The following is a 26,851-nucleotide window of genomic DNA, read 5'->3' as shown; positions in this document are numbered from 1 at the left end:
CGTATGCTTAGGAAAAAGAAACAGATGTCAGGCTGGGGTAGGGTGAGGCAGGGGCATGTATCAGACTGGTGAAGGACTTGGTTAGTAACATTCGCCTTCTCTAAACTCTTGTGAAGTTTCGAGAAGGTTTGACATTACTTTTACTAAATTTAGTAGTTGCCACTAATCAAGGGATCTGTGTAGGCATGAATATTTCTGCCTATGGACTTCTGGCCATTCTTTCCCTGGTGTTGGGGGAGGGTGTGCTTGTCTCTGTATGGTCACTTCAGGTGATTATCTGAGAATGTAGTTTGAACTTGTGGAGTCATTACAGACAATTTTACCAATGCTTACAGTATGTATGTCACTGCCTCTTTTCAGAAACAAAAACGTTAACTAGCAGCCATCTGAGATGTTAAAGTAAGTCCTTAAATAGAGTAAGGAAAGCAGGAAATAAAGCATAATTGTATTCAATTAAATACATATGCAAGGATTCATTATAATTAAGACTCGCTGAAGTGTTTGAAAAGACAAATAGGAGGGAGAAAAGGAAATGGTTCATTATTTTGGCAGATTGACTTAGCCAGCTCATTAGGACTAGATAAAAATGAAGACTTGGAAGGATATAGGAGCTAATGCCTTAAGTATAAAAAAAAATTACAAATCCTCTTTGTACACCATGTTGGATTTGTGTGTTGCCTTAGAAAAGACAAACACAAAAAAGGAGTTTCTTTTTTATATGTATTTGTCTTTGTTCTTGAGAGTTTTATACCTGCATATAATTAAATACAGTCATACACATACTCGATTTCCCTTCTCCAAGTCCCAGATCACCTCTGAATTTGAACTCAGTGGTCATCAAAAAAATCTGCATCTGACCTAGTTTTAGTCCATTACATTTCCACACATACTAGGCAAAACCTTCTGGGGAACTATATATTTCTTAATGACAGGCTGTGTGTTGCCTTGCCTTTGCCTACCCATGCCTGGTCACCATGTCGCCAGCCCCTTTGCTGGTGCTATTGCTGTGTTTGGCAAAGAGTTTAGAAAGGAGAACTTCCTTCCCCTCTTAGAATATTTAAACTCATTTTTGTAGCTTTTGAGTCCCTTTGCCTCTTTTTCACCAACCTGAGTTAAATTCCCCTACTATCTCCAAGGATACAGCAGACATCTAGCATTCTTCATAGAATAAGTCTAAAAAGCCAGTTATGTGGTTGCACCATGCTCTTTCTGTTGCCTGTAATGATTTGCTGTCCTTATCTGTAAAATCAGGGGATTGGATCTGGACTGTGTAATCACCCAAATCCTTTTGAAGTCAACACTCCTTGTTTATCCCCTTAGTAAGGTGTTGTATATAATACTGACCACTTCCGTGTGTTCAAAACATCTAATGAACCCTTTGGTACACAATAAGTGTCATCCTCTGAGAGGTGAATACGCTGGCTTTCACCCTGCTGCACCTAACTAAAAACACTCAATATATATCTTCAAAGATAAAATAGTACTCTCTTCAGAATCATTAAGTGAGCACAATGCTTGGAATGTGTTTATGTTACCCATTATAAGGTTAAATGTTATGGGAAAGGGAAAGGGGAAAAGACGTTAATTGAGTATGACTGCCAGGAATCTCAGAGGATGGTGGGGAAACCCATGTCAGAACTGGTCAAGACATTCTTCCATATTGAGCTCAGTGAAGGGAAACAAAGAAAGGTGGAACCATAAATACATGTTGGCTGTAATTTGTTGTATAAGTTTTCCTTTTCCCCTCCCACACTTGCATTCTCTTATTCCTGCCACCATCATCCCCAAATCATTTTGAGGGATAGGGAAAGAGTCCAGGTAAGATACCCAGCTAAGTACTTGAGTCTCAGAAATAAGCAAAATGTGCATCCCATAGCCACCAGAGAGTGCCAACGAAACAATGAATTTACCATCATCTTCACCAACATGTACCTAACGAACAGTATATGATCTAGCTCTCCCCCATACCGAGTATACATTGGCTGGACTTAGCCACATAGTGCTCTTCCCAGAGTTTGCAGTTAAATTCTAGTAAGCCTTTTGGGAAAATCAAAGGCCCTGTCTCTGGAATGGAGTCACAGGCAGCTCCAGCAGGAGAAATGGTTGATGTGGTTTAGAACTGAATAATAAGAAGAAATGATAAAAGAGTTACTGTCAGAAAAGGAAAAGAGTATATTTGTAATAGACTCCAATCCTATTCATACTTCAGAGAAGTAAAATTAATCCCAAGACCAAAATACCCCATATGAGCGAGTTCTTAGCTTAGGGACTGAAAGGTGAATGTGAAAGTTGGTTTAGGCAAGTGATAAATAACATATTTTTGTAAAGGTTAGTTTGGGTAAACATTAAGTCAAAAATATGTCTTAGGCTTAAAATCAACCAGGCAGAAAGTATTACTGCTTTAAAATCCTGCCTAAGTATATATGGAATTTACTAGACTGAAATGGTATAATGTCTGCCAATATCAATACATAATAAATGCAAAGTGACTAGATTTTGCTAAAAGACTGCTTAGTAGAGGATTCCAACAAGATAATGATTCATTCAGTGTCTTACTGGTTAGGCTTTATTTGAAGTGTATTGCTCATAATATTCTTTTAAAGTGTTCTGAGCAAGGGCTATTGGTATCATCAGGGGTGGAGTACATGCACAGAACCCTAGTTCAGCTGCTAGTTCTGAAAAGGGGGGGGGGTGTCCTAAGTAGTTACCAAAAGCAGAGTTCAAATTCCTTCTCTATTGAAAAATGCCAGAAGTTCCATTTCACATTCCTTCATCCCCTAGTTGACCTTGCCATTCAAACCTGTTAAAATACAGAAAGAAAAAAAAAATGCCATAAGGCAGTAGTCAATCATTTGGTAGGTGCCGAACCCAACAAAGCATGCCAGGGGCACACTGAAGAGTCAGTCCAGTGCTTAAGTGTTCTTCTGGGACCAAAGTCTTATAAAATCATGGTGGTGAATTCTGAAGAGGCCATTTCAGCATCTTTAATGCTATATTTACTGAGCAAAGCACTGTCTTTTCTATTTAAAACAATTATCCAAGTCGCTAAGTTAGCTTTTACTTAAGGAAGGTTGAAAGACACAAGAACACTCTTCTTGGTGTCTTCTCTTTCAGCCTGTAAATACATGTGATGAAATGTGAATATTGTAATGCTTCTTTCTGCCCCTGTTCTCTGCTTCATGTGAAAGCCCACTTCCCAGGACTAAATTCTCTGACCTCCATGGAAACTAAAACCACAGTATAGTTTTTCATCAGGTCCCATCTCATTTACTTGTACCAGTTGCCCCGAGTCATTTCTTTTCCTTCAAGATGCTATAGTGCTACCTTCATTATCAGAAAGACTTCAGAATTGGTATTTTTCACATGGGATGCCAAGGAGAAAAACTAGTTTTTACTTTAAAAAAAAATCTATCTATAAAGCCTGATTTTGACTTGTTCTTGCAAAGAAGGAAGAATCTTTGATAGGGAAACTAGAGACATCTTGTTAACTCTCAGTGGACCAGAGGCCCTTAGGAAGAGTAGTGAAGCATCATCCCCCCTCAGTCGTTGAGGTTGACTCTTCAAACCCAATGCCTGATGACTTGGCTGCTGTGGTTCATACATAGAGGCTATTTTTAGAGGCAAGAATTGTCATTTCCCAAAAGTATAACCACAAGATGTCTATTTAGAATGGATCACATTTATGCCCTCAGACGGTAGGAAATGCTCAGATCATGTCTGGGTACCCTCAGTTCCCTGGGGAAATATGTAATATCTTGGTACACTCTCACCCCAGGACCCTTTGCCTCCTGTCAGTGGCCCTCATCTCGATGGGGCAATTCCTTCGGAAAGCAAGCAGTGGCATGAGGGTTCACAGAGGCCTTTGAAGCTGGTTTTCCTTCCAGAAAAAGATAAAATGATATTTCATCCTTATAGCATTTCACAGTGGTTTAAAGCTGATACAGGGACAAGCATGCTTGTAATCTTTAGTGAGAGAGATGCTCTGGGTCAGTGGCCTCCAAAGGAAAGCTTAACTTGCTGGCCTACCTTTCTGTTATGTTCCCAGGCTTGCAGTGGGATGAGCATCTTGGTGCATCTTTTCTTATAACTGCAATTCTTTGGGGCCTTTAGTTTCTAAAACAGAGGCTTATTCAAGTAAAGCTGGAGACCCATGAGGGAGTTACACAGCCGGTCATTAACAGACTGGCAGACTAACCTAACAGAAAAGTGTTTGGCTATGGATTGCAAGAAGCTCCCTGGTTGGCTATGGGAGCCTCCCTCATGAAATCATTTAGGTTACCATATCCTCTTGTGTTAGTTGTCTCATTTATTTAAGAAAATCGATTATCTCCTCTTCTCTTTATTTGACTTCACTTTGCTGGAGATAAAGGATCCAGAATCTGGAGATAAATATGGCATCTGCCTCTTAGTGTCACCCAATAAAGTGAATAGTGGCCCTCAGTCACTCACCCTATCTATGCATCTGATCTAGCTGTTTAGGCTCTTCATCCAAAGCTTTTCTGGGAATGAGCTGCTAGGATACCAGGGCAAGCACAGCAGGAAGAGATAGAGGCTGGGAAACATAAAATTGGGTGCATACAGTTTTGATTCCATTTGTTAACCCATTAGTTTATCCATTCCTTTCCATTCTGTTCCAGATCCTGTGTTTATTACAAGTTAAGGCTAGAGTCGTAGGTACCTCTTTTTGGCACCATTCCAAACCCTATCTAAATCTTACTGTAAATAGCCTTTCATACAGTTTTCATTTTTGTTTTCAGAGATAGAATCTCACTATCTATACCAGGCTGGCCTCAAACTTTAATTCTTCTGACTCAGCCTCCTGAATGCTGGGATTATGGGTAAGCGCCACCATGTCCAGCCTTTTTACAAGCATTTAGGCTAAAAACAGACATGTTGCCTAATATCTCTCCTCAGTCCAACATACTGCTTTTTAAAAATAAAGCAAATGATGTCTCTGCTGTTGCCTCTTATGGTTCTGGAGAGGATTGACTGAGAAGACAGATAAGCAAGTGGTTTTAATTATTAAAATAATGCTAGTAGTAATCTAAGAATAGGTAATAGTAAAGGGTTATTCTTCTTTACTCAGCCTATACCTAAAACAATTAAGCATTCATTCTGTTCTCTATAAATATGTAGTATTTAATATATAACTGCAATGTGTTATTATGTGAACTGTGCCACATATTAAGCTCAGTGCTTTATTCAATTTCCATAGTTACACAGCGTGAGAGACAAGTAGGGGTATTACCATGCCTATCTCAGAGATAAGAAACATAAAGTTTAGAGAAGTCAAATAATTTGTAGACAGTAGTGTCCAGATTTGGAGCCAAGTTTTCTGACTCCAGAGTATAAGCCTTTAGCCCCTGATGGTATGTCTCCTCTCTAAGAAAGACTAAAGGGCTGTACAGTTTTAAGATACCAACTGAAAACCCTTAATCTGGTCATTTGAAACCCAAATGCTCTGAAATCCAAAACCATTTGAGTGCCAACCTGAAGCCACAAGTACAAAACTCTATAGCATGATAGATTGTTTCCTGCACAAAAGTAGTAAAAACTCTGTTTGAGCTGTGTATACAAAGCAAATATGAGAGAGAAATGGGTTTTATATTTAGACTTGGGTCCTATCCTTAGGACACCTCTTCATATATTTGAACACATCCCAAAGCCCCTTATCCCAAACATTTCAGTTAAGGTAAACTCAACCTGTATTGGTAACATTACTAGAAATTTTCTAAGATAGTAAATGGCTTCCTCAAACTACAGAGAGCTGTCATCTCAAATGGTTGGAATTCCATAGATGCCATCCTCAGCGCTTCTTTCACATTCCATACACTTCAGTGTTTCCTTACCAAGACCCATGGAAGCTAGAAGTGGTGGGGGGGGGGGGTGGGGGAGAGAGAGAGAGAGAGAGAGAGAGAGAGAGAGAGAGAGAGAGAGAGAGAGAGAGAGAGAGAGAGTAGATGTGAAGTCTGAGAGATGAGTGTGGAAGAGAGAAGAGAGTTTCACCAAGAGGCACCTATGGAAGCACAGCCTCTGGCAAGCAGTCCCCCCTACTGCTCCCTCAACTAAACATCCTTGGTGCACAGACCTTTCCTTGACTTACTGAGAACATTCAAATGGGTTTTCTCACACTTGAAAAGATCCGAGCCGGATGATTTTCTGGGACCTCGTTGTGTGGCCAAAGCACTTTCCTTGACCTTACTGATGAGGCCTATTCAACAAACCCTTCACCTCTGTTGGTGTGGTGGGGGCTGATGGCCCTTCTCCCCCACTTTTTCTTCTTCTTTGAGATCATTATCATTATCCTGAACAACATAGTTCACATGTCAGAGAACTTAGCACCTTGTCAGGAAATACACTAAGCACAATTTATGTATTTTTCTATGTCCATCCATCTACCTAATGTACATTTATTGAATAATACCTTTACTTTGTGACAAATGCCATGCTAGCCACAGGTAATCAAGGCAGACTGTGTCACTTCTTTAGTCTACTACAAATGCAACAGGGAAATGTATAATTGCAAATTGCAGAAAATTCTGTGAGAGGAACATCCACAGGAATCTAAAATGTAAATTCTGGCACTTTTATTTTTTTATAGACTTAATAGTACTAGCCCCCATTTTTACAGGTAAGAAAGCTGAAGCTCAGCAAGAGTGACTTATACAGCATCACACAGGTAGTGAACTGGCTGGGTAGAGATTTAAATCCATGCTGGTCATATTCCAAAGCTCACACTCTTAACTGCTATGCAGCATGGCCTGCTCACTGTGTAAAGTACATATATAGCCATTAATTCTAGCCTTGTGCATTTGAGGTTCTGGCTTCATCTCAAAAGTGCAGAGTTTCCAATTGTTTCCAATTACTTGTGGCTGTGGTTTGGTGCATTTGTTCAAAGAAAGTGTGCATGCAAAGCGGGGGTCACATGCGAGGCCTCGTGGATGTACACAATGTGTAAATCGTATTGGCATTCCAAAAAGTCCAAGATTCATTGGAGTTACCACATTTGTTTCCCATTAGATTATGCTACTCAAAGACAAACAGTAAAGCATGTGTTTACATTACTGTGGACATGGAGAGCCATGCCCCCAAAACATTCCTTGCAGGTTGTATAAAGCTAAGCACCCAAACAATTCCAAATCAGTTTTTGTGATCCCAGCTTAATAGCTTTAAAATGTAACCTCGATTCCCCACCCCACCCCCCCAAAAAAAATGCCTAGAAGAGGGTCTGTGAGCAGCCAAAGAGACATCAGCTCAATACCCAAACTATGTATCAAACCCCGTATTTCCAGTATCTATTTTATTAGTTATGCTTTATTATTTTGTAAATGTTAAATTAATTAGAGTCAAGAAAGCTCTTAGCTGTGTCGCAACAGGAATGGCATTATTGATTCCATCCTAACTGGCTGTCCAAAGCTTCTCAAAACAAACCCATTCATGATGAGATGGTTTGGTTATGTAAGACACAGTAGATGGAAAGCAAGACAGAAGCATCCAGCGTTATTAAGAGCATAGCCTTATTGCCCCCTTCTTGGTTTGGTTTTGTTTTACTTTTGAAACAGGGGTCTCACTATGAAGCCTCTGCTACTCTGGAACTCCCTAAGCAGACCATGCAAGCCTCTAACTCACAGAGATCCAATTACCCCCCACCCCCTCTGCTAGGGTGCTGGAATTAAGGCATGCACCACCACACCTACTTCTATTGCCCTTTCTTTACTTTCCCACCCAATAGTAAAAGTCTTTCCCATCAAGTTGTAGTTAACACCTAGCCTCCAAGAGAATGTCATAGAGTAGGAAGTTACCAGAAATCAAGGCAACTGAATTAAAAAAGGGTAACCGAACGTCTCAGTTATAGATGTCTTTACCTAACTAGTACGTTTCTTAGAGTGCCTGGGACTTAAGGACTTAATGATTTTTTTTTTTTAAACTAAGATCTTTATCGATCACCCAGTAACTTAGTCTTATATACTCTCTGAGGCTCAGAGTGTTCCCTTGATGAAGAAACTGGGGATGGCAGACTTCCCTGCCACAAAAATTCGAGGGCTGCATTCCAAAGGACTTTGTGAGTATGTGAGAGGACATGTGCTCAGTCCCAGCTCAGTGTGAGGCTGATAAGGCTCTTGCTTGCCCTTACAATCAGGACAGTAACAAGAGGCACATTGTCTGTACCATGTAGACAGATCAAGAGGGGTTTCTCCCATGGGCCTCATTGCAGCATATTTGATCCCTGTAAGAACAAGAAGTATATTATTCAGATCTTTGTTCTCTTGTCAACCAAGCATGAAAAGAACGTTGACCAAATTGTGCTGTCCCATGATGTAGTGCCCCTTTGTGGATATGTATTTAAGAATATGAAATTGATATATTCTAGAAAGCCTGTTTTTTTTTTTTCCTGCACCATGTTTCTAATTTTCTTACATAATTATGTCAGGGTTTTGTTTCCTTTTATTGCATGAACCTGAGTACCCGTTTCTATGCTTACTTTTCAATGTTTGCCTTTCTGATCAAATGAAGTCAATCACCTTTATAGAAGAGGCTTTTCATTCTCCTTACAAGGGGATTTTTATTAACTATGATGGCAAAAGGTCATGATGGCCATACCTCAGGGAAAAGAAAAATGTCATTGTCTTCTACTCTCTTCACAAACTGGTTTGAAGAGTAATAACAAGGATTCCAGCAAGCATAATAATAATAATCATGTACATCTGGCTAGCACCATTCAAGTCCAAAGCCAGCTCCAGAGAGTTTCTAAAAAGCAGGATAATACTGTGAAACCTTTATTAGAGTGTGACATAAACCTTAAATCTCAGTTACTTAGGAAGCTGAGGCAGGAGAATATCTTTGAACTCTTAAGTGTGAGACCAGCCTGGGAACATTCTAGAACCTGACCCCCCCCAAAAAAAAAAAAAAAACAAACAAATAACAAAAGTACCTCATCTGGGGTTCACTCACATTAAGACTCTGGAAGACAGGTGTATTTAGAAATGCAGATGTCTTTGAGATGTTATGAATCCAGCTTAGGACCTCATACCTACCAAACTCTCCGGAACTTACCACTGAGCTACATCCCCAGCCTAGGGAGCCTCATTTCCAACAAGTATCTTAGATAACTTTTATACAAGTTTTACTCTCATTTCCATGGTTGTCTACGGACTCCAAGTACATTCTCTTTAATCTAGCAATCCTACTAAAAGAAATGATAAAAAGTGTGAAGTGATATGAAAACACTTGATGAGAATAACTATGTGTGGAAAGTCAGGCATAACTATAATGCAAACATTCGATGCTGAAAAATGGTTAAGGAAATTTTGATAAATTCCTTTATTGCTGTATGTTTTTACCACACTTCAAATACTATAGTTTTCTTATTCATTATAAGACTTCTATGAGGCAAACACTATTTCTCACATTTTATTTTAGAGAGATTAAGCAGCTTCTCTGAAAATAAAATGTGTAATTGCTGGGGAAACTAGGATTACAACCTAAGTATGCATGATTAGAAAATCCAAGATTTACTACATAAAGGTCATCAATTCAAAGCCTTATTTTTTTAAAAAAAAATACCATAAACAAAATAGAGTCTTTCCTTTTACTTTTCCATATATATGTTGTATGAATCAGCTTTCTGTTGCTATGACAAAGTCCCTGAGATAGTTAACAAATAAAGACAAAGGGGTTTTTTTTGCCCCACTCATGGTTTCACAGGTTCCAGACCGTGGTCTGTTGCTTTTGTGCCCATGGAGAAGCAGAACAACATGGTAATAAGTACATTGAAGAGGGGCTGCCTCCCCCACTTCATGGAAGCCAAGAAGGAGGTTAAGGGCAAGCTTATAACCCAATGTCTTCTTTAAAGGCACAAGCCCAGTGACTTAACTTCTTTCCACTAGATGCCACCTCCTTCCTTACACTTTTGTCCTCTCCCAATAAGGCCATTTTTCTGGAGACTAAACCTTTATTATATGAACATGGGGTGGGGGAGTATTTAAAATTCAAACTCTACCAGTAGTGTGATACATGACAGAAGGTTATGAGATCAAGGACAACATGAGATATATAGTAAGATTCTATCTTAGAAGACAAAGTGAAAAAGCTAGATGAAGAACATAACATGGTACTTTATATATTACAAAAAAAAAGGTTCTAAAATAAAATCAAGATGTAGATATGGTGGCATATTCCTATAGTCTCAGCACTCCAGAGATCGGGGTAGGAGAATTCCAAATTTGAGGCCAAATCTGGGATACATAGCAAGACCTTATGTCAAATCCAATGTATAAATATGTATTGACAATATGCTTAGCCAACTGTAACAGTGGTTCAGACAGCTGAGCAGAGGGTAGCAGCTATAGAAAATGCTGGGTTATGAATGGTCTTTCCCACTATGCATATGTGAATCCATGTGTGGCAGGCAGATGCTTCAGGTTTAGAGCCTGGCTGTGTGGACAGTGGATGAAACAGTCAGATTTGTGTTTTAATAATATTTGACATTGCTAATCACTATTCTGAGCCACAGGCTTATTTTTAAAAGCTGACAGGATAGTATCCTTTGCAAATGACAAACAGTTCATCAACAACACTAAGCCCTTTGTGTTACCTGGGCTTGTGTACCGGTCTCTCCCAATCTTCTTTTTTGTAAAGTAAATACTAAGTCTGAGAGATATTGTAAATAGTGAGAGAACAAAAGAGCTATAGTGTGAAATGGAATTAGCCTGATTGGATTTCTGAGGGAAAGTCAAAGCTGCACTAAATCCATATCCATTTATTGGCAATTCTTCCTCAGACCCATTGTCTTTCTTTCAACCCTCTTCTTCATTCTCTTCAAAAGCAATAGTTTTCCTGGTTTGAATTTGTTTTGTTAGTGTGTGAGGACTAGACTCCTCAGGAGCTGTCCATGTGAAATTACTAGGAAACCTGTCACAGTCACCTTTCCATGCTGGGTGTCTCTCCAAAATGAACATAATTGAAGACCTAAGGTGCTAGCTACCTCCTTGGCAAAATTTTACAGCCTGTTTTGCAAGGCTCACCTTAGTTTAACAGAGCTATCCAATAACACTGGAGACATTTATGAAGGGTCAGAAATGGCCTCTCGAAATAAGCTACTGATTTTAACCAGGGTCATCCGAAAGAGTTTCAGCAGGGCTGGAGAGATGGCTCATTTGGTAAGAGCATTTGCTACTCTTTCAGAGGGTCCAGATCCAGTTCTCAACACCAACACAATGGCTCACAACCACGATAGCTCCAATTTTAGGATATCAGGAGCCATCTACTGGCCTCTGCAGGCACCAAACATGCACATGCCGCACACAGACACATGCATCTACAAAAAATAAAAATAAATAGTTTTTTAAAAGGGGGTTTTGCTATTCATTTCTAAGTTCTTCTACAATAAATCCTGGCTTTGAGCTTTCTTTTTCCTTTTCTATCTGTTTATGGAAGTAACTTTAAAGGTCTACCATGCCACTTCATTTTGTTTCTTCGGTTCCAGAGCACATGTATTGAGTATCAAGTATATGCCAAATAGTTCCTTAAATGCTGTGGGGTTCAAAAACACATAAGATGAAGACCCTAGCAGCTCCAGTCTAGTAGTGGAGAAGATCATAAGTATACATAAGTAATGCCAGATTACATATAGAAAGTGCCATTTAGGGGGTAGAGATAAAAGAAACGCTCGTGGGAGATGGAGGAGGAGAATTGTAATGATCATCTGCCAAGAAGGCTTTATTAAGGCCATGACACTTGGACTTAGCTTGAAAACCTGGAAGCCTTTCAATAGACAGAAATGAACAACAGCTCATAGTATGTTCTCAGTTAATGTTTACTGAAGGTATTAATAAAAAGCTCAAATGTGAGATGTGCTTAGAAAATATCAAGTTCACTAATAGATACCTAACCACAAAATCTCCTCATGTAAAAAATTCTAATGCAAACAGTCCGTGTTATACACAAAGGATGCATTCTTGAAAATTAACACGAAATGCTTATGTCAAAAGCAATTTTCCCATATGAAATAATGGTTAAGGATAGATTTGAAGTTTTAGTTAAACTATAGTGATGCTTGTTATAGCAGGGACTCAGCATTCTCAGAGAATGGTCTGTGGACTCTAGAAGTCCCTGAACTCCAGAGAGCCACAAGATCAAAACTACTTTCACAACAATACTAAAAGTTTATTTGTTGTTTTTACTGTGTTGATATTTGCCAAAGGACTGACTAGGGACCTTTTTGGCACTGCTGTGTAAATAAAAGCAGTGACACAAAAATGCAGTTGTTACCAAACTCATCATTACATATGTTGGCAGGAAAGTAAGTGGCGGTCACCTAAGAGTACTGTTGCTGAAGCTGTGGAAATTACTGAATTTATTAAACCTCAACCCTTAAATACAATTCCTTATTAGTTTGAGCTATGAACTGAAAGTACACAAAGTATGTGTGCCTCAGCTCTATGTCAGTGTGCATCTCAAGGAAACACTCTTGGGAGATTAGTGATGTGACCTACAATTAGCCCCCTTTCATCATTTGTGGTTTTGAATTCCATAGTAGTTTGGGTTAGGAATCGGGAAGAAGTACACATAGTGTGCTTCCATTGTACACCAACGTACATTTCAAGGAACTCTACTTATACATCATTGTCTTGACAAGGAACAAAGAGAGGCTGTCAGCATGAGGAAAATAACTACACATACTTATTGCTAATGATAAAACTCTAGCTTTTATGAGAAGACTAAGAGTCAGCAATAGCTGGCCACACTGTATCCATAGTCCCAAAGCACAATAGGAGATCGCAGCTTGCTCTCTCCTTGTTATCCAGCCTGGGACTCCAACCATGGGTTGGTGGCATCCGCAGTTAGGGTAGATCTTTCTACCTCTACTAGCCTAATCTAGAAAATCCTTCCCAGGCATGCCCAGGGACTTCCCTCCATGCTCATTCTAAATCTTGTCAAGTTGATGATCAAGATAAATCATCACCAACTTGCACTGAAAAACAAAGGGTGGCACCTCGAGGACCAAAAATGGGTGACAAGACAGCAATTGGAGCAGGAATTAAGGATAATAACACAAAGCCTTAGAGAGAGATAACAAGGAAAATAAAATGAACCTTCATTCATTGCCAGTATGGGTCTGTTAGTGGAGAGACATTGGGATGATAAGGAGTCCCACAAAACGAAGCCACATGACTAAAAAGCTATGTCCCAAAGATCAAAAGAAGCATGTCCCTTAATAAGTATATTAGCTATGATAAAGCATAATGATTTAAAAAGCACCTTACTTACTGAAACTTGCAGAAGAAAGATCTGTTTACATTTTTTTTTCCAATTGGTCAAGATACGGGATTTGACAATTGTAAGTAATCAGTTGGAAGTAAGTGCTGTTCCTTTAAGAGACTGTTATGTCTTTATTCCATTAGAAACAAGTGTTGAAGGTAAATTCCATTCTAGTACACTTTCATAAGGGATTTTTTCCTGATCTTGGTAACCTAATAGACTATACATATACTTCACCTGTCAAGGAACTTAGATACAATGTTACAGAAATGTAAAATGTGGTGTATCCTCTGACTTCAGTGTGGTTTAAGTAGACTGGAAGCATAAAGAATCCTGTCAAATGCTGTAAAATTGTCCAGAAGTATGAAGCTCTAAAATATATAAGCAACTTACACATAGTTAAATTTGAAGATGATTTTTTTTGAAATGGAGTCTTGCTATGTTACACAAACTGGTGTTGAACTCTGGACCTAAGCAATCTTCCTGCTTCAACCTCTTCCGTAGCTAGAGCTCCTAGTGTATGTTACTATGTCTGGCCTCTTGAAAGGAGTTGTTTAAAATTGTACGCTTCGTGGTTACACATTCTTCGAACCCTACCAGGAAAAAAACAAAAACAAACAAACAAAACCAAGGAGAGTTTCTATAGACCTATTCTTCTCTTCCAGCTCCTGAGAACCATGTCTGTGCCCAAGGGTAAAGTTCTGGATAAAAGCCTGGATGAGGAAGGACTTGAAAGTGGAGACTGCGGTGATGATGAAGATGAATGCCTTGGAAGCTCTGGTGACGGGATGGTCAAAGTGAAGAATCAACTGCGCTTCCTTGCAGGTAACTGGCTGAAAAGGTTGCTCAGTTGCTTTCTAGACTGCTGCTACAATCTCTGCAGTACACAAGGCCATAAACTCTCGTAGGAAAGTTGATCCTCTTAAAAGGTGAAGCTTTCAGGCAGGTTTTCTACCCCAACCCCTCATCTCTAACCCTGGGTAGACCAAAAAGGCATTGTCCCATTTTTCCTTGTCTAAAAGCAAATTGGCTGATCAGTTGGTTCTTTCTTCCCCTTGAGCCTTCTTGGTTATACAAAGAAATGCTGCCTTGGGAATCTTGTGCAAACCTACAATGAATCTTGGTATTGTGGTGGGGTATATCTCCTGTGTAAGGTATTAGGTTTAATCCCTCACACCACAAAAAAAGGAAGCAGACCAACAATGAAATAACTTTAAAGAAAGAGCTATGGGCTGACCTTTCCTTCTTCAAACAACATGTCTATTTTCTTTTCTCAAAGCACTCTGGTATAGTTACAACATATCACTGTATTGCTACTTAAACACAATAACAATAGAAAAGAGAAATGGCAGGGATGCTGGAGTCGATCGGGAAATGCAAAACCAAAACCAATAACAAATCTACTCGTATTTGTTGTGTCTCCGAGTTTCAAAGTCCTTCCATGTTGACATGCATTCTTCCATTATAAATCCTTCCTAATAAAGCTGGGCTCAGAGAAGTAATGAGATTTCTCTACGTGGGAAATGGACTTTCACTACCAAGCCTTTTCCTCCTCAGCACATTGCTTCTACCTGAAACTCTATTGTCCCAGGCCATCCATTTCTCTCATAGCCTCATTCCCTTAACTAACTGCTATCTAACCTGATCTGGCCCCAAAACATGGTTGCCAGCCAGAGGTCTTATTTTAAGCCTCTTCTTCCCTCTTCTTTAGAGAGAACACACACATCATATCCACTCTCCCTCTTTAAATGCTTTCTTGGAATCAATTCTATTTCATTGAAATCTTGCTTCTTAAGAAAATTTTATGTGCACTGTAGGCATCATTAATTAGGTCCAATTTGGCCAAGAGCAGATGTCCAGCATTTTCCATCTTGCTTGTCCAAAGCACTCTGCCCATTGAACAGCACCTCTTCATTTTCCCCAGACACTCCCCAGCCCTGGAAAACAGCATTTTCCTTTGAGGCTTCTAAGTTTCACTGCTTCAGAACTCATATAAAGTAGAATTGTACACTGAATCCCCTTCTCTGATTCTCTTAATATAATGTCCTCAAGCTTCTCTCATGTGGAGGGTATGGTGGCATGGTTTCCTCTTCCTCCATTTCTTGGATTGTATTTTGTTTTTTGAGTCAACATCCTAGAATAACCTCAAACTTAAGACGTAGCTGAGATTGACCTTGAACTGCTGATCCTCCTGCCTCCAACACCCCTAGTACAGGCATGCACCACTGTACGTACACACACACACACACATACACACTCACACACACACACACTCTCTCTCTCACACACACACACACACACACACACACTCTCTCTCACACACACACACATACAGACAAACACACACCTTGTACTTTTTAATCCATTTTCCTTCTGTACAGATTTAGGTTAGTTCATCTTTTTGTTGTTATTGTTTGCTACTGTAGAGATGACATAAAATCATTACTATCAGGCCACACCTCCATTGGGTCACTAATGTTTTATATCTGACTTTCTCACCATTATCTCTGATTTGATGTGTCAGAAATCAAACTTATGAAATGATTATCTCTAACTGGTTTTCCTTTAATAAGCTCTCTTTCTGAATGCCTCCACACTTCTCTTGGTCATTGAGACTTAACCTAAAGTCATCTTTGGTTCTTTTTTTCTTCCTTGTCCCTCATATGCAGTTGCTCGCTGAATCCATGTTGATTCTTTGTCACTTTTTCTGTTTCTATCACTGCTTCCTGTCATTCCCTCCTCCCAGCCTCTTGCATATTACAATCAAATCCAGTGTTCTCCAGGATTCCAGGGTAAGGCAGGAAGATCGTGAGCCTTAGGTGAACCAATTAGCAAGCAAAGAATTACAGACCCAGGCAGAGGATTCCAACAATCTATCATGTGCAGATGACATGTTAATCTTCCTGAAGCATCTTATCCTCTCCCTAGCTCAGCTGCCTTCGTCCTGTCCCCATTGCTTTGAAGATAAAGCTCTGATCCTCCACAGAATTCTAAGAGACTTGTAGTCTAGCCCTAACTAACCTTCTGGCCATATTTCCTACCATTAGCCATATATACACTCTTTACTTCAGCTTTAAAAGCTGTATTTGTGCCCCATGAACCCCATAAACATGCTGTGCTGGTTTCTATCTTCATACCATTGCCCATGTTTATGTCTATAAAGATAAGCCTCTTTTCTTCCTTCTTAAATCATACCTGACCCCCCACAGCGCATTTCATATACGCTTCAGGGACAAGAAAGTTAGTTTTTGCTAGTGAGTGAGCATATATTGGACTTCTTCTTGCATGTTAGTGTGACTTAGGAAAAATTTCCCTAAGTTTTATCATTTCCTTTCTAATACTCCAACTCTTCACTCACCAAATGAGGCTCATACCCTAACTCCGTGGCTCTATTGCAGGAACACGTCAAGGGAACTGTTAGGTGCCACTAGGTGCTCCATGATTGTTAGCTTCCCTCCTAAAATCTTTTAACACCGATGGATATATGGAAAACAATTCTCTGAATTATTGAAACAAGCTCTGCCAATGCTTTCAAAATATACTCTACAGTGAGTTCCCAGTTCTATGGGGGGCAGATTCGGGACTGATAGTCAGGCAGTCTGATTTAAGAGACTACCACTCTACTCAAATAGTTTCTTTGCTCCTCAGGGTAACCATGAAAATATGAAAATGGGTTTTGTAGTGTACTAGAATTTAAACATACTTTGAAGGCCCCAAATGCAAAATACTATAAAATTCAAACCTTCTGAGAGCCACCACGATGCTCAAGCTGTTTCAAATATTTAGAAATGATCAACCAATAAAGATCACATAAACATTGTATAATCTGAAAAATAATCATCAAAACCTGAAGCACTTTGGGTCCAAGGCCCCCAACCTGTGTTTAGCAACTCTTGTGATCATATACATTATAAAGATTTTCCAGACAACTCACCAAAATGTTAACTAGTTCCAACATTGGTCCTCAGCTCACAACACTGCTCATTTCAACTCAGGATTTCCTGCCTGGAAGCCTTGTCTCAATCCATTTTTTAAAATGTTCTATAGTTCCAAGGCAACCTACCTTTTGTAGGCAGTACTTGGGGAGGGTCCTTGTGAAGGACTTTGCCAAATTTATTTAGATCGATTCCTTGGTTTCCCATTGTTTATATGCACATTGATCCTCTCAAAGGACTCTAGTCAGTTTGTAAGGCATGGTTAACTTAAGGGCTTTGTAAACTGTAATACACTATGCAGAAGGTAGTTAATTTAATTCACAGGGAAAATGATGCCCTGCCTCTTAAAGTACTACATGTGCTTACCCTGATCAGTGATTCTACCAGCCTGTGGTTCCTTGGGTCTCCTTTAAAACAATTCTTGTGGAGAAGAAACTCACTGCCAATCTGTCATGCTCAAGGCACAATAGCTATTTGGAACAACAGGCTATATACACATTGGTTAGCTGTTATATAATTTCACCGAAAATCTGGGTGGATGCCATGTGGTCCTGGTGATTCATCTTCATCCATTTATTTAGTCAACTTGATTTGGAACATGATGTGCATTTACCATTTCATTTAGTACTGCAAATTGCCTCCTCCAGAAAGCAACTTGGGAATAAAGAGCATGGCTTAGAGTCTGTTCAGTTCTCTTGTATCTTCCTTTTGTCCCTGAACAGACTTTTTACATCACAACCAGTGAGTGATCCTATTGGCTGGATTTCCTGGCTCACTTCTTCCTTTCTTTTGATATACTACATGTAATACAGTTCTATTCTTGGGCTTTGTTTCTAACTCCCCTGTGTCCTAATGAAAGTCCCTTTCACTATTTAGGAGACAATTTCTCCATCTGTAACATAAAGGCAATGCCTAAACAATTCTTACAGACTTGTCTACTGCCAACAGTCTGTGATCATTTCTTTGGCTGTCGCTCCTGCCAAGACACTTACAAGAGTCTTTGGGGAATACCTTTTTATGTATTTCCACCTAACTAGCAGGTTCTCTGTTCTCGTCTGTGATATATTGCCCCTATTCTAACCACTCTGACATTTCCAATCAGGAAACTCAGCCTTCTTACAAAGAATTGCCTGCACCTAGTCATCAGCACATTCGTATAACAGGATATTACCTAGAAAAGTTTATATGTGTCCATGCTTTCTGGGCTATATCCACTTTTAAAATTCATCCGAAATTTTGTTAAGTGCTTCTTTTTTTTTTTTTTAATGTTCCTGCCTCTATCCTTTCCTTCTTTCATTCCATCTTTTTCTTTTGGTGTTGTGATTTTATTTTGTTCTTGGATGGGCTAGTTATTGATGTTTCGATGATGTATTTGGTTTGGGGGGGGGGTGGTTGATAACAAAGTTTTCCAGCATACCCCAGGGTAGCCTTGAACAGGCCCCAAATTCTCCTGCTGCAGCTGGGATTGTAGACATGGACCACCAAGCCCAATGTGCAGCAAGTCTTATTTCTGCATTAAAAAATAGAAATTTTGGGGGTTTCTACTCTTTTCTGACTGTTGCCTTAATATTGTTTTTGGTGATGGCTGTAAAGCAAGATCTCACCCACAGTTACACAGTTATCTTTACCCATGGCTTGCCAACAGTACTATGTTTTCCTCTTGGTGAGTGTCTTAGTCCATTTATGCTGCTGTTAACAAATACTTTAAACTGGGTGATTTATAAAGAGCCGCAATTAATTCCTCACAGTGCTGGCAGCTAGGAAGTCTAACATCAAAGCATCATCATCTGCCAGAGTCCTTGATGCATTCTTAGATGGCGGAAGATGCAACTGCCGATTCCTTCATTGGTAGAAGAGATGGAAAGGCAAAAATGAGCAAGTTTTGTATTCTCCCGCCAGTAAGGGACTAATCTGCTGCATGGAAGCAGAGCTCACACATCCTTATCACCTGCCAACATCCCACTGCCACAATACTGTTGCATGGGGAACTGAGTTTCAGGGTGAATTTTGGGGAGCTTTCAAATCACATCACTCATGTACTTTCTCTCTCCCCTCCTGCTTCCACATCTGAGAATTGGGATAACACTGGGTCTTATCATAGAGCTTTGTGGATATTTCAAACAAGAGATACATGTAAAGCATAGAGCTCAGTCCCCAGTACTCCAACACTCAAACCCAGATACCTGCTTTGAAGAGTGCTGTCCTTTTGTTTCTCTGGATGCCGATATGATCTCAACGAGCTTATGGATATAAACCAGCACTGTCTTAGAAACCCACTAGAGTAATAAATTCATAGCATCCTATCACTTGAGAGGTAGAGACATGATCAGAAACTCAAGGTTATTTTCTACTACACAGGCTACACAGCAGGTTTGAGACCAGCCTGGGCCACATGAAAACTTGTCTGAAAATAAAGAACTGGTTTCTTGTTTGTCTGTTTATTCAAAACACATGACAGACCATTTAAATCAAGCAACTAGCCTGCAGCTATATATACTGACCTCTTCCCATTCAACTTGACTTCAAAGCTTTAACCAGTATTAAAACCAATGCAGTACTTTGTATCCACAGATATTTCTTCTCAAAAATGCTTGCTCTGTAGAACTTCCAGTCTCTCGGATATGCACGTGGGGACTGAAAAGGAAACCTGTTCTTTGTTCATTAGATAGACAAGTTTGAAAATGAAACCTAGGCCCATGCAGGTCCCTTTTACCATTCTTCTCTGCTGGGGTTAGGTTGTGAGCTAATCTTGTTAGCTCACCTCCTCCTAGTAGTCTTGTAGAAATGGCTATAGGATTTCTCAACCATAGAACCAGTAGTTCCTTATCAGATATTCTTTCTCTGCAGATAGTTTATATTTGAAAGGTAAAATGACAACTTCAAATAAATATTGATTAGGAACTATTTTAAAGCCACTTACTTTCATTTTTACTTCTATATTTTTTTCTTGAGATAAAATTTCATGTGCCTCTGGCTGGTCTTCAACTTAGTATGTAGTCTAGAATCAGAATCGCCTTAAATTTCTGATTTTTAAAAAAAGATTTATTTATTTATTACTATATCTAAGTACACTGTAGCTGTCTTCAGACGCACCAGAAGAGGGTGTCAGATCGCATTATGGGTGATGGTGAGCCACCATGTGGTTGCTGGGATTTGAACTCAGGATCTTCAGAAGAGCAGGCAGTGCTCTTAACCTGAGTCATCTCTCCAACCCCAAATTTCTGATTTTTTTTTTAAATCTACTTCCCAAATGATAAGAGGACAGGTATGTATGTGCCATCACACTCAGGCTCTTTTCCATGCTTTTTTTTAATAATCAAGTACAACCAACAAGCTTGTGGCATAATAAAGGGATGGACATTTCAATGATGTATTCTTCTAAACTGTCAAGTCAAATCCTCACAAATGTGAGCTGGTAAGCACTGTGTATTAAGAAATTCATTGATGGGTTGGACTTGTGAAAGGGATAAAGCCAGCGAAGGAACTTTATGATAGGCCTTTTATCCCAGGTGACATCTGCAGACAGAGAGCTTTTGGAGGAATGAACCGCCCGGGCTGTTGTTTTAATGGGTGACATGTTGAGTCCAGTGCTGAGCTCAAAATACATTAGAAGCAATACCATATCTATCTACCTTGACCAGTTGGCAAGGAGTTCAGTCATAAACTATAGTAGTTTCCCAAAATGGATTCTGCAGTTTGAGCAAGTTTTACCTTCTCTGTACTCTTTGGGAACATACCATACAGAGCTTTGACACTTAAGTTGCAGGTTGCATCTTGCTAAATAATCTATGTTTGGAACTCTCAGGCAAGATCTTGTATTTATTAGGATATCAGTCCCGTTTAATACATGGCTTCAATGCAAAAGGAGCTAATCTATCTACTAGGAAGTGTATCCTATCTAATGAGAACCAGGACAGTCTCAATACATAGGGCATTGAAGTCTCACATTAAAAAAATCATGTAGTCCAGTGTCAGGGAAACTAGACCTGCTATAAATGTGGTAACTTTTAGACAACATCCCTTAGCTCCACAAAACTTCAGTTTCTGCATTTGTGAACGTGTTGATAGCATGCCTACCAATGTTCATTAGTTGCTGAAAACACGTGATGATGGATAGAAACATATTTATAAAATTATAGAGAAGAGTTTTCATTTTAACTAATCTGACTATCATTTAGTACTATCTGGTTCTAAATAGTTTTTTATTTGCAAAAGCCTTCAACTAAAATGGAAAAGGTCCAAATGTTCTGTCCAGTAATGTTCATTATACATGTATTCTCTTCGCCATTCCTAAAAAGGGGTCATTCGGTTACTCTTTAATTTGTTTTTAACCCAGAGTGGTCTATAGTAAGAAAGTATTTGAACAATGACAACTATGTCTGTTGAGTTGTGCAAATAACCACAGAATCGAAACGGTAGTAGGTACCTACATCTTGAAAGACTCACAGCTAGCTATGGTTTGTTTTCTTTGGTGGGAGTATGACAGTAAGGGCCGGGATAGACAGCTTGTTGGGGAGGGTCAAGAAAGTGCCCTTGATACTTTCCATTATACCTTGGCCTTAGCTACAAACAGCCTGCTTTCATGTCTAGGTCTTTGCTTTTATGGAGTTAATACCTTGGGGAAGCCAAAGGAAGCAAAGCACTATAATAACACTCTTCCCACACACAGATCAGGTGCTTCTTGCTAATAGATTGACAAAACAGCCAATCTCAACTCTCCCTAAGAGCTTTGTTCAGCTTCTACAGCTCACGAGGAAAGACTTAGATGTGAGCTTTAGCGGTGATATTACCTGCCAATTGAGACATATGCCAAGAAAGGAGCCTTCCAAATGTCTTAGTGTTGACTAGGGAGTTACCAAAAGTAAGCTGGTGATAAATGAGAAGAAGAAAAGTAGAAATCTTTTTATAAAGTCACCACAGTTCAACATGTTTTCAGGAGTTTGTTATTTGGCTAAGATTATTCTGACGTTTGATTTTCCAAGTCTCTACGTTGTGAAACTGCACCATAGGACCTTTAGGGTATGATGCCTTTATATCCAGAGAAATTGTGAGGGTTTTGTTTGTTTGTTATTTGTGGTTTCAGTTTGGTTGGTTGGGTGGTTGTTTGGTAGGTTGGTTGGTTGGTTGGTTGGTTGGTTGGTTGATTGGATGGTTGGTTGGTTTGGCTTTTTGAGACAGGCTTTCTCTTTGTGTCAGCCCTGGCTGTCCTGGAACTCTTTAGACCAGGCTGGCCTTGAACTCAGAGATCTACCTGCCTCTGCCTCCTGAATGCTGGGATTAAAGATGTGTGCCACCCAAGGCCAGCATCAAGGATAATTACTGATAATATTATGGTTAATATGAACAACTTAAGATTATTACATTTTGCAAGTATGATTCAACTAAAATATTAATTACAAATTTGGCTACCTGGGTTGTAATTGGTTTCCTCTGTGTGTGTGTGTGTGTGTGTGTGTGTGTGTGTGTGTGTGTGTGTGTGTAGAGGGGGAACAATGCTGACCAATTCAGTGACAGCCTCAAGTAAACTTTGTAAGAATAGATAGAAAGGAATGGGAGAGCTAGGGACAGTGCTCAGCTTGTAGGTGAATAGAGGAAGGACCAGTCAGAAAGTGACAATGTCAGAGCTTCCAGCTGTGCTGGCACACAGAAGAGAAGACATTCCTGTGGACTAATATCCTTGAGGGGTCTGGGACAACGAGTTGGAGTGCCATTAAATGGGATGGTCTCACCTGCTCAAATACATCAGAAAGAAAAATGTGGATTTCTACCTAAATCAATGTTGCTGTTGGAAATTTCCCTGAAAAAAAAAATGATAGTGATCTGACAAAATGATCTTTGAGTTTTTCTCAATTTAGGTTTTTTTCTAATTTTATAGATTTTTTTGTTTAGTTTGTTGTTGTCGTGGTCATTGTTGTTTGTTTTGAAACACAGTTATATACTGTAGCCTATACTCACTTCAAACCCATGACAGTCCTCTGTGCCTCAGCCTCTCCAAGGGCTGGGCTTACAAATGTGAACCACCATGTTCAGTTGTTTTTAAATTCATAGTTCTGATAATTTCCAAATATACTGAGTTTTATCTTTTGATTAAAAAAAATCCTAATGTACGTGGCTGATTTTAAGCCTTTAAGGTAAGAACGGGAATGCTAGCATAGACTCTCTTCATTTGTAACTTGTGGGCGGACTTAAGCAGTGATATAATTACCAAGTACATAAAAACAGAGTGGAGGTTGCCCTACAAATGTGAATATCTGCAGGCAGCCTGTGTGTGAGAGCAGGGGGAAATCTCATTAGCACCTTCAGGATGGCTTTCTGAGTAAAGTGATTTGTCCAAGTACCCATGAGCTCCTGGGAGAATTTCAAGCATGTCTTTTTCATCCTATATCTACACTTTTTATCCTGAAGGTGCTAATGAGATTTCCTCCTGCTCGCAGACTATCCCAGATACCAGAATTTGGAGGAAAGCCTCTACTACACTTTTATTTGCTTAGTAATGATATTGCTCATCAAGTCTATCAATGAGCTATAAAGTAGGAAAGTCTGTTTATTCTGGGTCCTTCCTCCCATTTTTACCCTAAGGACTCAGCTGTCAGTCACCAAGCTCACCACCCCCACCCACCACATACACACTCTTACCAGCTTAGTAGATGTCATTTAAGAAACATTTCAGGACTGAGGCAGAAAGATCACTGGTAGAATGCTTATCTACTATGTGGGAAGCCCTGGGTTTTATCCCTAGTATCACAAAGTAAACAGATATTTTAATTATCCATGTGCAGTGCTGGTATGATTTTTTTTTTTTTAACAGTACTGAGGACTTCATGCTTGCCAAGTAAGCACCTTGCCACTGAGCCACATTCCAAACCCTGTGTGCAAGATTTAGTTTTCATATTTGCTTACTTTCTCCCCATATTTGGCAGGGTAGCAAAGTGTCCCCACTCTGACTGTCTTATGAACTGACTCCTCCTTCCAAGGCCCCTCTAGGGTCCCACAGCTGGACCTATGAGGACTGGAATAAGAGATTCCTGTCCTAGTCCTCAAAGGTGACTCAGTCAAGCAGGCAAGTCAGGCAGGACAGGCACTCAGTGAGTATCTGTAAGCAAAGAGCATCAAGAGGAGGGGGGGAAGTACAAGGAAAAATTTGAGAGGTGACAATGGGAGGACAGTGCAATTAAGTATCAGTGTTCGGTCTACACAAGATGAGGATTCGGAAGATGTGGACATGTCTATGGTTTAGCGGTCAGATACATGGGAGATAAGAGTAGAACCAGAAAGGAAGCTGATGGGAGGATGAGCTTTCCTACCCTTTTGGCAATTCCTCAGTGGAATGAATGACTTGCATTAGGAAACAATCAGCTCCTGACTGTAGAGGAGTGTGGGCAGTGTTCATTAAACAAAATATATTTGAAAGATTCATCTAATGGGCATAAAGTGAGTGTGGACTAATACCTCAGTCATCTCCATTTCCAAGACATTGAAAAGCTCTGATGTGGCATGGTTGGACGTAAGTAGAGCACAAGAAAATGATGGTAGAACAAAATAGCTTTTCAACCTAGAAGAGTGGAGAGCAGAATCTCTGGTTATTTGTATTTGAGCACATGTCTCCAATTACAATTTTCTATAACTATTTTTTTCTAAGCAAATGGCTCCTTAAGAGTGGCACAGATTTTACCAGAGAATTCTTTCAGCATCCTGTCACTCACAGCCTGTGGAGTTGTCTTTCTTCTATGAGACAATAGATCTTATTTTCCTTCCTGATTATTTATACTCTTGTGGCCTTCCTGCCGTTGTGTTAGAAGACAGACTTGGAATAATACAGCCACCTCCGCCCCAGCCTCAAGCAATTAGCCTAAATGGCTGAATTATCAAGATCTAGGTTATCTGGTTCACGCTCATTTCCTACGCTGCCCTCTCCAATCTGCTTTTGTTCACAGAGAATAAAGTAGTATATCTCGAGTAATCTATGATCCAGAACTCCCTCTACCAAAGCAATCAAGGACCCATACTTTTTGTAGAATATAATAAAGATACACTACTAGAAAAAGGAAATAACAAAGAGGCCTGCCAAAGATAAAAACCACAATTTTTAATTAAGAGATTCAACAGACCAGAGTATCTGTCGAGATGCTATAAAAGTTTAAGTGCTGACTTTCAGTTTCTGCTATCTTCTTACAGATCAGCAATAAAGAGCAGAGTAGCAGAGTTCACTTCGAGCAGGAAAAAGTAGCTCATCCTGTGTGAATGTCTGCTTGGCATCCCGCCTTACCTTGGTGGGATCTACTCAAAAGCACTCTGAATAGGAGGAGGGCAGTGGTTTACTTGAGTTGTATGGCATGTATCATAAAAGCCAATTGTTAGATTTTCAGAATTTCTGTGAGCCAGTTAGATATATCCATTATTAATAGAGTAAACATTATAAATGTGTAATAAACTAAATTCTATTCAAAGAAGGATGATTCTCCAAAGTCATCCTATGCTAATTACACTGTCTCATTGTCTAACTGTGTCCGTTGTATCTGGGAGGCAGAAATACTGTATACTTTTCCCAGTCGGCATCAAGCGCCAGCACATTTGTAGCTTGATGATGCCTGTGATGGAAGTAGTTACTCTTTTAGAAGTCAGCAAACACAGTAAGTTGGGGCTTGAGTTATTGTTGTGTTCATTGCCTAGAATTGAGACTTAAGGGAGTGACTGGGAAAATGTGAGTAGTGTACCCTGCACTTCTAATTGTGCTCTAGGTGTAGCCACCACATCTTGACTAGTGAAGTCTCAACGGATCCTGTGTTTCTTCACTTCTGAGTTTCCTTAATGTAAACCAGTATAGCAACTCCTATTCTTGTAGAAACTGTATTTGTCAATCAGTTGCAATGTAGTTTAGTTATAGAGGCAAACTTCTGGCAAAGGAAAGGTCAATGAAAGCATTCTGTAGAAACCATTCCCTATATGAAATTTATTATAAATAGTATCATCTATTTTATCTATAAATCATTTGCTGCACATCCTTTATTCCAATAAAACTTAAAATAAAAGGACATACATATTTCTTGTTTTGAGAGCCAGTTGTTAAATATTTACTGGAGTGAGGAGGTGCATTGGAAAGATTTATTTTCTCTGCTTCCTCCTTCTTTCATCCTGCAGGGCTCTTAGTTTAAAGCAGTAGCTCTTTCCACCATGGAGAGAAATTCCTGTCTTTCAAAATTATGCTAACAAATGAAAGAGCTTCTCATTTTTAGTCACTTTGACTTCTAGGAATCCTAGGCTTGGAGACTTCCTTAGCTCTGAGACTACTAACCAGATCCATAAACTTGCTCTTTTCCCAAAGCTCTTTTTTCCTTATTGAGTTTGACAGGCTCCTTCTGAAGTCTCCCTTAACCAATAGAAATCTCATCAGTTCCATCCTCAATCTGGCCGAGAGTCTTGATAGGTCAGCTCACAGAGGCATCGAGGCAAGGACCACTTGGAGGGATTAGCCTCTCTATCAGAACAAATGAATCCTGTGTGCTGCTATTAGCTCTGGTTTCACAGAGACTGGAACTCCTACTATCAGATTACACTTTGTTGGCTTGGTGATCATTTTTTTTTTAAACCATCAACCATATGGGTAGAGGTTGGAAAGAAAGCTAAATTTGGAACGCACCCCCACTCTTCTGTTCAGC

General features: G+C 39.6%; 1 protein-coding gene across 1 annotated transcript in view; it reads left to right on the top strand.

The window, feature by feature from the left end:
- Positions 1-26,851, top strand: part of Gpc3 (glypican 3) — a 338,342-nt gene that overhangs the window by 282,278 nt on the left and 29,213 nt on the right. The window contains exon 7 of the mRNA XM_021153008.1: positions 13,926-14,085. Coding sequence (XP_021008667.1) covers positions 13,926-14,085 — 160 coding nt within the window. The remainder of the gene's footprint in view (positions 1-13,925; positions 14,086-26,851) is intronic.

This window comes from Mus caroli, chromosome X (genome assembly GCF_900094665.2).
Source record: "Mus caroli chromosome X, CAROLI_EIJ_v1.1, whole genome shotgun sequence".
NCBI lineage: Eukaryota > Metazoa > Chordata > Mammalia > Rodentia > Muridae > Mus > Mus caroli.
The sequence above is the reverse complement of the archived record's forward strand: the minus strand, read 5'-3'. Positions and strand labels throughout refer to the sequence as shown.